Here is a 12314-nt window from a genome sequence, read left to right as displayed (position 1 = left end):
CCGTGAAATATTCACAAATTAGTCCCTGGTAGACAGTCCTGTCTGGCCTGTGCTCACTAAGCACACCTTCCTTATCATCCAAGGCACAGTCTGAGAAGCTCCCACCCCAACAAACTTAAACTCTTCCAACAGAGCATATTTACACTTTTTACTTTTTTTCTCTATGTAACTAGAATCAGCCACACCTTATGTATATTGAGGCTGAGAATTTCCACATATCAATCATCTCCCAGAAGATCCACATTGTTCTGCACAGTGTACATGCTTAACCAAATGTTGAATCAAACTGAATTTCTCTGACTGGTTAAATGGCTTATATCATGGAAAGAGGCAAGTTAGGACAGAAGGGTTAGCCAGCGGTAGAGAGAACTGTACTGAAAGTAGCACTGGACTTCTTAACCTCCTCTTAATGAAAATGGAGTACAAGGTTGAAATCTGAGCCAAGCAGCACAGCAGAATAAATCGTGTCTCCTTCCCTTACTGAACCATTTATCAACACGGGACAGTGCGTAGTGAAGAGCTCCAGGGTGAGGTCCAGGTCTAAACCCCAACTATATCGATCACTGCTCTAGGACCTCCGGCAAAATATTTCACTAATGGGGCGCCTGGGTGGTTCAGTGGGTTAAAGACTCTGCCTTCAGCTCGGGTCATGATCCCAGGGTCCTGGGATCAGGCCTCTCATCAGGCTCTCTGCTCAGCAGGAAGCTTCCTGCTCCCCGCCCCCCGCCCGGCCCCGCCTGCCTCTCTGCCTACTTGTGATCTCTGCCTGTCAAATAAATAAATAAAAACTTAAAAAAAAAAAAAAAAACTTCACTAAGCTCAGCTTCCTTATCTCTAAAATCAACACAGGAATCAAATCAATCACATAAAGATACTGTGAGGATTAAATAAAGTCATCTGTGCATAACACTCTGGCACAGAAACCCAACTAAGTAGACCTTAGCTATCATTAGACAGAATGCCTACTAAATGCCAGGCCCCATGCCAAAAGCTAGTGACAAATAATTAAAGGAAACCTGGTCCCTGCTCTCATTAGATGGTGTAACTGATAAACAGGCCTAAAAAACATTAGCACGAAGTACTTCAGTGCTTTGTATTAAATTTTTTGCAAACAGACAAAGAATAGTTCAACTACAGAAAATCACAAGCCTGAGAGAATAGCAAAGGTGATTCTGAAATGTAAAACAAAATTTAAAACAAAACTAATCAGGGACGCCTGGGTGGCTCAGTTGGTTAAGCAGCTGCCTTCGGCTCAGGTCATGATCCCAGCGTCCTGGGATCAAGTCCCACATCGGGCTCCTTGCTCGGCGGGGAGCCTGCTTCTCCCTCTGCCTCTGCTACCACTCTGCCTGTGCTCATGCGCTCGCTCGCTCGCTCTCTCTCTCTCTCGAACAAATAAATAAATAAAATCTTAAAAAAAAAAAAAACTAATCAATTTTGGGTTTATGCAGAGAGTTTCTAATTGGGATATCTAGCCCTGGGACCTGGGATTGCCTACAGGGAGCTGCAAAGGGGGTTATTTTTGAGGGTAAGAACTGACTTGTGTGCTTGATCTCTGGTATTTGTCTTGACAGACAAGCTTGTTTTCAGGTGCATGAATTTCCCTCTTTCCATTTCTAAATGATGATCTTCAGTGATCAGTAACAGTTTGGAGAATCTTTCTGAAGCCAGAAATTTCCCTTAGTTCAAAGAAGCCACTAACAAAGAAAGGGAGCTCTCTCCTGCCTTGACTGTCCTATTTTCACCATTTGAGGAGCCCTCAGTGTGCTGACCTATGCAGGAAACGTGTCCCAGCCACGCTTGCACAGAGAGCCATTGTAGCTTTTGACACTTCTAATTGCCTGTGTATGAGTAAACAGTTTTCATGTGATAGAAACTACTGTTTACACAGTCCAAGACTGATGAACTATAAAACATTCTCCAAAGGGTGTCAGTGCAGGGCCCAAGTATTACCATATTCTTATATATATATTTTTAAAGATTTTATTTATTTATTTGACAGACAGAAATCACAAGTAGGCAGAGAGGCAGGCAAAGAGAGAGAGAGAGGAGGAAGCAGGCTCCCCGCCGAGCAGAGAGCCCGATGCGGGGCTCGATCCCAGGACTCTGGGATCATGACCCGAGCCGAAGGCAGAGGCTTTAACCCACTGAGCCACCCAGGCGCCCCCATATTCTTATATTTTAATTTGGCAATTCCCAATTCTGATTTAGCCAGGAGGCAACATTTAAGAGTCAAACACCTGGGGACACCTGGGTGGCTCAGTTGGTTAAGGAGCTGCCTTCGGCTTGGGTCATGATCCCAGCGTCCTGGGATCGAGTCCCACATCGGGCTCCTTGCTCGTCAGGGAGCCTGCTTCTCCCTCTGCCTCTGCCTGCCACTCTGTCTGCCTGTGCTCACTCTTTCTCTCTCTGACAAATAAATAAATAAAATATTAAAAAAAAAAAAAGAGTCAAACACCTGCACTGAAGTGACCTTCATTGAGCATACTGAGTATGTTAGTAATCTTTGCATGTGGGTTTCAAAACAGTCTAGATAAGGAAAAAGTAAAATTAAAGTTAAATGACTACATAATTCAAGTTGAATTATTTTATCAAGTTGATATACCAATAAGGATAATTCAAGTAACAGCTAAAACAGTGATGAAATCAACATTTCAATAGGGTAAAGCCACTTAAATGACAATATGCACTACATATAAATCAAACAAAACTGCTAACAAAAAGATCAAATCAGAAGTATCAAGGTATACAGACCCTTGAATAGCACAAAATTTAGGGGCACTGACCCCCACCCAGTTGAAATATCTGTGTACAACCTTTGACACCCCCAAAAGCTCAATTACTAATAGTCTACTGGGTTTTGGGGGTGTTTTTTTTTAAGATTTTACTTATTTGAGAGAGAGAGGGAGAGAGAACTCCCACAAAGCAGAGGAAGTAGCAGACAGAGGGAGAGGGAGAAGCAGTCTCCCCATTAAGCAAAGAGCCTGATGTGGGGCTTGAACCAAGGACCCTGGGATCATGACCTGGGCTGAAAGCAGACACTTAAGACTGAGCCACCCAGGCACCCCACTAATAGCCTATTGTTGATCAGAAGCCTCACTGAAAACAAAAACAAGTCAATTAACATAATCCACATTACACATATTACATACTGTATTCTTACACTAAAGGAAGCTAGAGAAAACACACTGTTATTAAGAAAATCACAAAGAAGAGAAAATACATCTATAGTGCTGTATTTATTAAAAAAGAAAATCCATATACAAGTAAGTAGACCCATGCAGTTCAAACCCGTGTTGTTGAAGGGTCAGCTGTGGTTTGAGCTCTAATGCTATCCCGATTGACATTTGCAAGGATAACAGATACTTCTCAAATTTTTCATGTCTCCTGAAAGTTTATCATAGGAACATGTCTTTTTTTTCTTTTTCCCACATAATGTTCTTTACTGAGATTTCAAAGGCACAGGGATCCCTTGTAGTATCAGCTTCTTCATTTACACAAAATACACCTTGCTGCGAGGTTACCTGTGGCAGCTACAAGGACTGACTGCAGTCTGGATGTAGCCCAGGCCAGGAATTTGCTGGGCAAGTTACCCAAGAGCCCTTTCCAGAAATGGGTATGAAATTAGTCATTTTTCTGATTGTTCTAGCAAAGACGTTTATTAAAGAGTTTATTATTTATTTCAGAGTAAATTAGATCATAGTAAGTTACAAATACATAGTTTGGAGTCATAGAGATGTGGGACTGAATCTTAGTTTTGCTCATTAGCAGCTGTGCAATCTTTTTTTTCTTTTTAAGAGTAATTCGAAAACTTTTTTTTTTAAATTGAAGTATAACTGACATAGCATTACATTAAGTTTTAGATATACAACATAATGACTTGATATTTCTAATTACTGTGAGGTGATCACCACAAAAAGTCTAATTGACATCCATCATCACATACAGTTACTTTTTTTTTTCTTGTGATGAGAACTTTCAAGATAAGGAACGTCTTAATGTCTGTAAGGCAAAGACTGTTAAGGTCTAAAATATTTTAAAAACCCTATTATTCTCTATATTAGCTGAACTGAAAATGAAAAGCAGAATTCCAGATAGCCATATTTAACAGAATCTTTTCAATCTCTTGATTTTGACAGGAGAGTTTTTTATGGTGTAGTGTAATCTTTATTGACAGAGCCTCTACTGTTTGTCACTCTTTTGTGGTTCCACTAGGGATAACCTCCCCCAATTGTGCCTCCTGGGGTAGGGATATGGCCCAAGACACATCAATCAGGAGTGCCACATCTCTCCCCAAAAAAGGGATGGGAATCTGTTATTAGCCAGTGCCCCTAGTCAGATCAGTACTAGTTTTAGGATTAAGATTTGTTGCTCTAATTATTGGGGGAAAAGTAGCTGTCCTCTTCAGGTATTCTGAGATTATGTAAAGAAAGGACAACCTAGAAATGGAAAAATAAGAGTTCTAGAGAATCAAGATAGTAAAGGTCTGTTCACTTAAATAAAGGATAAAAAATTTATTTTCGTTTTTCCTTGAGTTAGCTTTCTGTCACGTGAAATAGCCAAGGCTATTGCATCTTTTTTTTTTTTTTTAAAGATTTTATTTATTTATTTGACAGAGAGAAATCACAAGTAAGCAGAGAGGCAGGCAGAGAGAGAGGAGGAAGCAGGCTCCCTGCTGAGCAGAAAGCCCGATGTGGGGCTCGAACCCAGGACCTGGGATCATGACCTGAGCCGAAGGCAGCGGCTTAACCCACTGAGCCACCCAGGCGCCCCCCAAGGCTTTTGCATCTTATACTGCCAGTCATTTTTCTCCAGTATTTTCCCCAAATAGTTCCCTCTATTCTACACTAGTAAGTCTTGTCATTGTCCTCAAATATAAAAAAAATAAAAAAATTAAAAGGAAGAATTGAGAATAGAAGCTCAAACAGATATTTTGTACACTGAGGTTGACCACATTATTCACAATAATCAAAAGAAAATTATTCAGCCATAAAAAAGGAATGACGTTCTAAGGGCACTGGGCTGACTCAGTCAGTACAGCATGTGACTCTTGATCTTGGGGTCATGAATTCAGGCCTCATGCTGGGAGTAGAGCTCACTTAAAAAAAAGAAATCAAAGGCAATGAAGTTTTGACACTCGCTACATTAAGGATGAACCTTGAAAATATAATACTAAGTCAAATCAGCCAGATAGAAGGACAAATACTGTATGATTCCACTTATATGAATAGCTAGAATATGTAAATTCACAAAAGTGAAAATAAATGAGACATCTCAGGGGCTGACAGGAAGGAGTGATGGGGAGTCACTGCTTTATGGGTACAGAATTTCTCTTTGGGGTGAAGAAAAGTTCTGGAAATAGATGGTGGTGATGGTTGTATGATACTGTAAGCATAATTAATGCCACTGAACTGTACATTTAAAACAGTAAAATGTCAAATTTTGTGACATGTATTTTCCAATTAAAAAAGGTAATAAAAGAAGAAAAAGTAGAAAAACTATAAATCAAAACTTTACAAGTTTCTTAGCAAATCATCATCTATTCTGCTTTACCAAAAAAGCCCAAAGCACTGTTAGGAGGTAAAACACGCACATCCACATCCTTTTTATAAAAACGTAAGACATATAAACTATTTTACAAATGTGGAAGAACAAGTAAAACCAAACTGTGTTATTGCTTTTCATTTCTCCACTAAAGTTACAATAATTCTATTTTTCTTGAATTCTTTTAAGCTCCAAGACTACTTGTATTAAATATAGGTTATCAAGTAAATAGCAAAAACAAAAGAAAATGAACAAATGTTGTTAAATAACTTTCATTTTTCTTCTGAACACATTAATAATGTACACTCTTACACAAATATAAATGATGTTTGTACAAAATATCCTACAATCTGTCAGAAAACCTAAAACATTCTTGAAGAGAAAATTACTAAACTCACTAAAAGGAATACCTTTATCAAATGCAAATTTAAGAGATCTATTTATTAATTATTTACTTTTACTCATTTATTAATTGTCAGGAAAATATATGGGAAGCTAGATTAGTCATTTAACAAGTTAAAAGGCCTTCACCTTTTTCTGATTCTACATAGATGCTAATTATGAAAAACAAGTTTCTTTGACTATGTTAAGATGTAGGAAATCTAAGGACTGTTACTCTAAAATTATTCTTCACAATGAAACTGGACTTTTTTATATCATACCAAAAAATAAATTCAAAATGGAAAAAATAATCTAAATGTGAGACATGAATCCATCAAAATCCTAGGAGAACACATGCAGCAACCTCTTTGACCTCACCCGCAGCAACTTCTTGTTAGACATGTCTCCAGAGGCAAGGGAAACAAAAGCAAAAGTGAACTGCTGGGACTTCATCAGGATAAAAAGCTTTTGCACAGCAAAGGAAACAGTCAACAAAACTAAAAGACAACCTACAGAATGGGAGAAGATATTAGTAATGACATATCTGATAAAGGGCTACTATCCAAAATCTATAAAGAACTTATCAAACTTAACACCCCAAAACCAAAAAATCCAGTCAAGAAATGGGCAGAAGACATGAACAGCAAAGAAGACATACAAATACCCAAAAGACACATGAAAAAATGCTCAACATCACTCAGCATCAGGAAAATACAAATCAAAACCACAATGAGATACCACCACACACTGTCAGAATGGCTAAAATTAACAACTCAGGAAATAACAGATGTTGGTGAGGATATGGAGATAGGGGAACCCTCTTACAGTGGTGGTGAGAATGCAAACTGGTGCAACCACTCTAGAAGACAGTATGGAGGTTCCTCAAAAAGTTAAAAATAGAACTACTTATGACTCAGCAATTGCATTACTAGGCATTTATCTAAAGGATACAAAAACAGTGATTTGAAAGGGCACATGCACCCCATTGTTTAAGGCAGCATTGTTCACAACTGTCAAAACATGGAACAAGCCCACATGTCCATACACGGATCAAAGGATAAAGATGAAATGTATATATATATGTATACACACACAATGGAATATTAGTCATCAAAAAGAGTGAAATCTAGCCATTTGCAATGATATGGATAGACCTAGGCAGTAATATGGTAAGCAAAATAAGTCAGTCAGAGAAAGACAAATATATGATTTCACTCATATGTGGAATTTAAGAAACAAAACAAGATGAACACAGAGGAAGGGAAGGAAAAATAAAACAAGATAAAAACAGAGCGAGACAAACCGTAAGAGACTCTTAGATGGGAAACCAGCTGAGGGTTACTGGAGGGGAAGGGAGGTGGAGGAAAAGACTAATTGGGTGATGGACATTAAGAAAGGCACTTGACATAAAAAGCACTGGATATTATATGCAACTGATTTATCACTAAATTCTACCCCTGAAACCATTAATACACTATAGGTTAACTGAATTGAATTTAAAAATTAAAAAAAAAAAAATGTACTGTTTGATGAGCTCCAAAAAAACCACATTTTTTTTTAAAAGGTTTTATTTATTTGACACAGAGAGAGCGAGCACCAGCAGGCAGAGAGGCAGGCTGAGAGAGAGGAAGAAGCAGGCTCCCCACTGAGCAGAGAGCCCGATGTGGGGCTTGATCCCAGGACCCTAGGATCATGACCCGAGCTGAAGGCAGAGGCTTTAACCCACTGAGCCACCCAGGCAGCCCCCAAAAAAACTTTTTTAAAAGGAAAGAAAAAAAAAAAAAAAGAAAAACCCATTCTTCAGAATTTATTATTATCACCATACATACTAGGGAACATGATATATAACATATGAATGAACAGGTCAGCTATCCTATATACATATGGATAAGTTATTTCTTTTTAAAGATTTTATTTATTTATTTGACAGACAGATCACAAGAGAAGCAGAGAAGCAGGCAGAGAGAGAGGAGGAAGCAGGTTCCCCGCTGAGCAGAGAGCCCGATGTGGGGGCTCAATCCCAGAACCCTGGGAACACGACCTGAACTAAAGGCAGAGGCTTGAACCCACTGAGCCACCCAGGCGCCCTACATATGGATAAGTTATAATGCATTTATAATGTTGACCTAAAATAAGTCAGAAAGTAGTAAGAGGAACTGAAAGAATGTATTTTAATTAAATCTCTTAATCTCTGTCACTTATCTTTTATCACTGACTGTCATTCTTATATTAAAAAAAAAGAAGTAGCCATAGTAAGATACCTCAATGACTGCAGTTACTTATAGCAGCTGAATATATATATATATATAATGACAATATATTCATACTTTTTCATCTGATTATCTTTAAGAATATTAAATATAAGAATCATGGGTCAGAAATTGGTAATTTTCTATGGCTTAATCACTTTTATACAAATTATTGTGGTTTTAGCTATTAAAAAAAGCCATATAAATATCTAATAATACTAGTCTTCTATGTCACTTCTCACCCAGTTCTATGGTCATTGCCCTTTACTTTCATTTGGTGTTTATTTCTCTATGTCTATAAGCTGATGCTTTTTGATAAAAAGCTTTCAACTATTCCTATTAACTACTACCCTTTAAAGATAGGGATTTAGTTCACTGTCCCTTCCCACCACCCACACAATCACCCTGCTAGTCCTCCCAAAACTGTTATACTTGTAATTTCAGTTACACCACTAGTCAATGTTTCCTATACTTCAAACATGTCAAAGCTGTTGGCAGCTGAGCCTATATTGCATTATGATGATTACCATCCCCTTCCTGCATATTCACCCTACCCACAGGAGAATGACTGCCTTTTGTTTCTTTGTTCACTTACTTTCCTATGTTCCTGTTACTAATTCAGCCTCAAATTCTTTGTCAGTCATCTAAAAGCATAACCTTCACTCATCATGAATTTCATTACTTTTCTTTCTCAAGACTGACTCTTCATGGATATTGCTTTACTTAATCTGGAGACTTCCGTGGTTTCCTTTAAAAAGCAGATAACACAATAAACCAACTACACCCAACAGACATGTATGAAACAACTTATCCAACACAGAATACACATTCTTTTCATGTGCACACAGGACGTTTTCCAGGACAGACCATATGATAGGCTACAGATTAAGTCTCAATAGATTTAAAAATAGGCATCATACAGGGTAACTTCTTTGACCACAACAGGATGAAGTTAAAAATCAGTAACAGAAATAAAACTGGAAAATTCACAAATCTGTAGAAATGAAACAATGCACTCTTAAACAACCAAGAGATCAATGAAGAAGCCACAGGGGAAATTAGAAAATACTTAAAGACAAAAAAGAAGATAAAATATATATACCAAAACTTACGGGACACAGTGAAAGCAGTGTTAAGAAGGAAATTAATAGCTATAAATACTTTCAGTAAGAAACAAGATTCAAAGTCAACAGTCTAAATTTACAACTTAAGGATCTAGAGAAAGAACTAAATCCAAAGCTAGAAGAGAAAGTGAAATAAGACTAGAACAGAAAGAAACAAAGTGGAGAAGAGAAAAACCAATGAAATGAAAAGTTAGTTCTTTGAAATGATTACCAAAATTGCCAAACCTTTAGCTAGGTGGACTAAGAAAAAGAGAAGACAAGACTCAAATTAACTAAAATCAGAAACAAAAGTGGGGACATCACTACCAACATCACAGAAGTAAAAAGGATTTTAAGAGTCCTATGAACAGTTCTATGCCAACAAACTGGATAACTCAGATGAAATAAATAAGTTTGCAGAAACAGAAAACCTATCAAGACTAAATCACGAAGAGGGGCGCCTGGGTGGCTCAGTGGGTTAAGCCGCTGCCTTCGGCTCAGGTCATGATCTCAGGGTCCTGGGATCGAGCCCCGCATCGGGCTCTCTGCTCAGCAGGGAGCCTGCTTCCTCCTCTCTCTCTGCCTGCCTCTCTGCCTGCTTGTGATCTCTCTCTGTCAAATAAATAAAATCTTTAAAAAAAAAAAAAAAAGACTAAATCACGAAGAAACAGAGTATCTGAATAGACTTGTAACTAGCAAGATGATTGAATCAGTAATTAAAAAACAAACAAACAAACAAACAAAAAACCTTTTGACAAAGACAAGCCCTAGACCCAATGGCTTCACTGTGAATTGTACCAAAATTTAAGAAACCATTATCAATCCGTCTCCAAGTTCACCATAAACTGAAAAGGAAGGATTATTTTCTAACTCATCCTGTAAGACCAGTACTACATATACTAATGCCAGACAAAAACTGTAAGAAGAGACTAATATTCTTCATGAACACAGATGTAAAAATCCTCAAAAAACACTAGCAAACCCAAACCAGCAGCATACTATAAGGATTATATCCCACAAACAAGATTTGTTATTGAAAGATAAGAATGGCTTTTGAAAAAGCATTTGAGAAAATTCGCCACTCTTTCATGATAAAAATACTCAAAAAATTAGAAGGACATTATCTTAAGATAATAAAAGCCATATAAGAAAAACCTAAAGTGAACGTCATACTCCAGAGAAAAGACCAAAAGTTTTTCCTATAAGGAACAAGGCAAGGATGCCTGCCTTTCTGCTTCTATTCAATATTCTAGTCAGAGCAACTAAACAAGAAAGAAAAAGCATCCAAATTGGAAAGGAAGAGGTAAAATGATATCTCTTCAGAGATGACATGGCCTTTTACATAGAAAACCCTACAAATTTCACAAAAATTATTTTAGAACAAATGAATTCAGCTAAACAGAATATAAAGTTAATAAACACATAAAAACACAGTGTGCATTTCTACACACTGACAACAATATAAAAGGGAAATTATAAAAATAATTCCATGTACAACAACATAAAAAGAATAAAATACCTAGGAATTAACTTACCCAAAGACTTGTACATGGAAACTACATTTTTTTCTGGAAGAAATTAAAGAAGACATAAATGCTTGGAAACACATCCCATGTTCATGGACTGGAAGGCTTAATATTGTTAAGATGTCAATACTACCCAAAGTGATCTACAGATTCAGTGAAATCCTTATTAAATCCCAATGAAGTATTTTGCAGAAATAGAAACTCATCCTAAAATTCATATGAAACTCTGACAGTCTTTTCAAAAGTCTTTTCAGCAAATGCTGCTGGAAAAACTGGTAAAAGAATGAAACTGAATTCTTTTTTTTTTTTTTAAAGATTTTATTTATTTATTTGACAGAGAGAGATCACAAGTAGACGGAGAGGAAGGCAGAGAGAGAGAGAGAGAGGGAAGCAGGCTTCTTGCTGAGCAGAGAGCCCGATGCGGGACTTGATCCCAGGACCCTGAGATCATGACCTGAGCCGAAGGCAGCGGCTTAACCCACTGAGCCACCCAGGCGCCCGAAACTGAATTCTTAATACCATATGAAAAAATTAATTCAAAAAGGATCAAAGACCTAAATGTCAGACCTAAAACTACAAAATGCTTAGAAGAAAAGAGGGTAAAAGCTTCATGACATTGGATCTGGCAATAATTTCTTAGATATGACACCAAAGGCACAAGCAACAAAAAAAGTAAATAAACTGGACTCCATGAAAATTTTAAAATTTTGTGTATCAAGGCTATATTAACAAAGTAAAAAAACACACGGAGCGCAAGAAAATATTTGCAAATCATACATCTGGTAAGAGATTAATATTCAGAATATATAGAGTAATCTTAAAACTCAGCAACAACAAAATAAACAGGTCACATTTAAGTCATATCAATATTTACCAATCTTTCCTAGTAGTACAAAGTTTAATATAAAATAACTTCTCTGTTTTATTTAAGTTACCCAGATTAATTTCTTTAGTGGCTCTCACCCAACTGTTGGGATATCCTGTGTAGTCCTTCATGAAAAGGACAGATTCCAAAATAAACATGAAGCCTACTGTTTCATCTGGGCATAGATTTGGTGAACTTCTTTATTCGCTTGATTAAATACTTATAAGACTGAAGTGTAGGCTGTCTGGAATTTATCGAAGAGAATGCAAATAATGTTCAGAACATTAAAACAGCAAGAAAGAAAATGTCCCTTAAAGCATGATAAATATTTCCTCTATTATTAAAATATGTAAATAACAGGAATCCTTTCTACTCAAATACTTCCTTTTAGTATTTAACATTTCATAATTTTAAATTTTATATCTTAGGAAAGAGTAACTGATAACTACTCTGACTAATATTCCTTTAGTCAATTTTTAAGGACATCTTCCATATAAGACTCAGGTTTAGAGGCTCGAGATTCACAGGCGTATGTTATAACCAGCGCTCTGAGGTATTCTGAAAATCCAAACAGGTCTACAAGGTTCTGGGGTTTACAGAAACAGGAGCAGAAACATGAACCGCAGGGTCAGCACCCTATCATGAA

At 37.1% G+C, this 12314-nt stretch overlaps 1 protein-coding gene across 2 annotated transcripts in view; it reads right to left on the bottom strand.

Moving 5' to 3' along the window:
• Positions 1 to 12314, bottom strand: part of SLC2A13 (solute carrier family 2 member 13) — a 399926-nt gene that overhangs the window by 189679 nt on the left and 197933 nt on the right. Inside the window, exon 5 of one of the 2 annotated variants that reach the window (XM_047741221.1) lies at positions 10813 to 10845. The exons of the other annotated variant lie outside the window; for it this stretch is intronic. Within the exon in view, the coding sequence (XP_047597177.1) occupies positions 10813 to 10845 (33 nt within the window). The remainder of the gene's footprint in view (positions 1 to 10812; positions 10846 to 12314) is intronic. 2 annotated transcript variants of the gene reach the window in all.

Source organism: Lutra lutra, chromosome 8 (assembly GCF_902655055.1).
Source record: "Lutra lutra chromosome 8, mLutLut1.2, whole genome shotgun sequence".
Taxonomy (NCBI): domain Eukaryota; kingdom Metazoa; phylum Chordata; class Mammalia; order Carnivora; family Mustelidae; genus Lutra; species Lutra lutra.
This window is presented reverse-complemented; position numbering and strand designations above follow the sequence as displayed.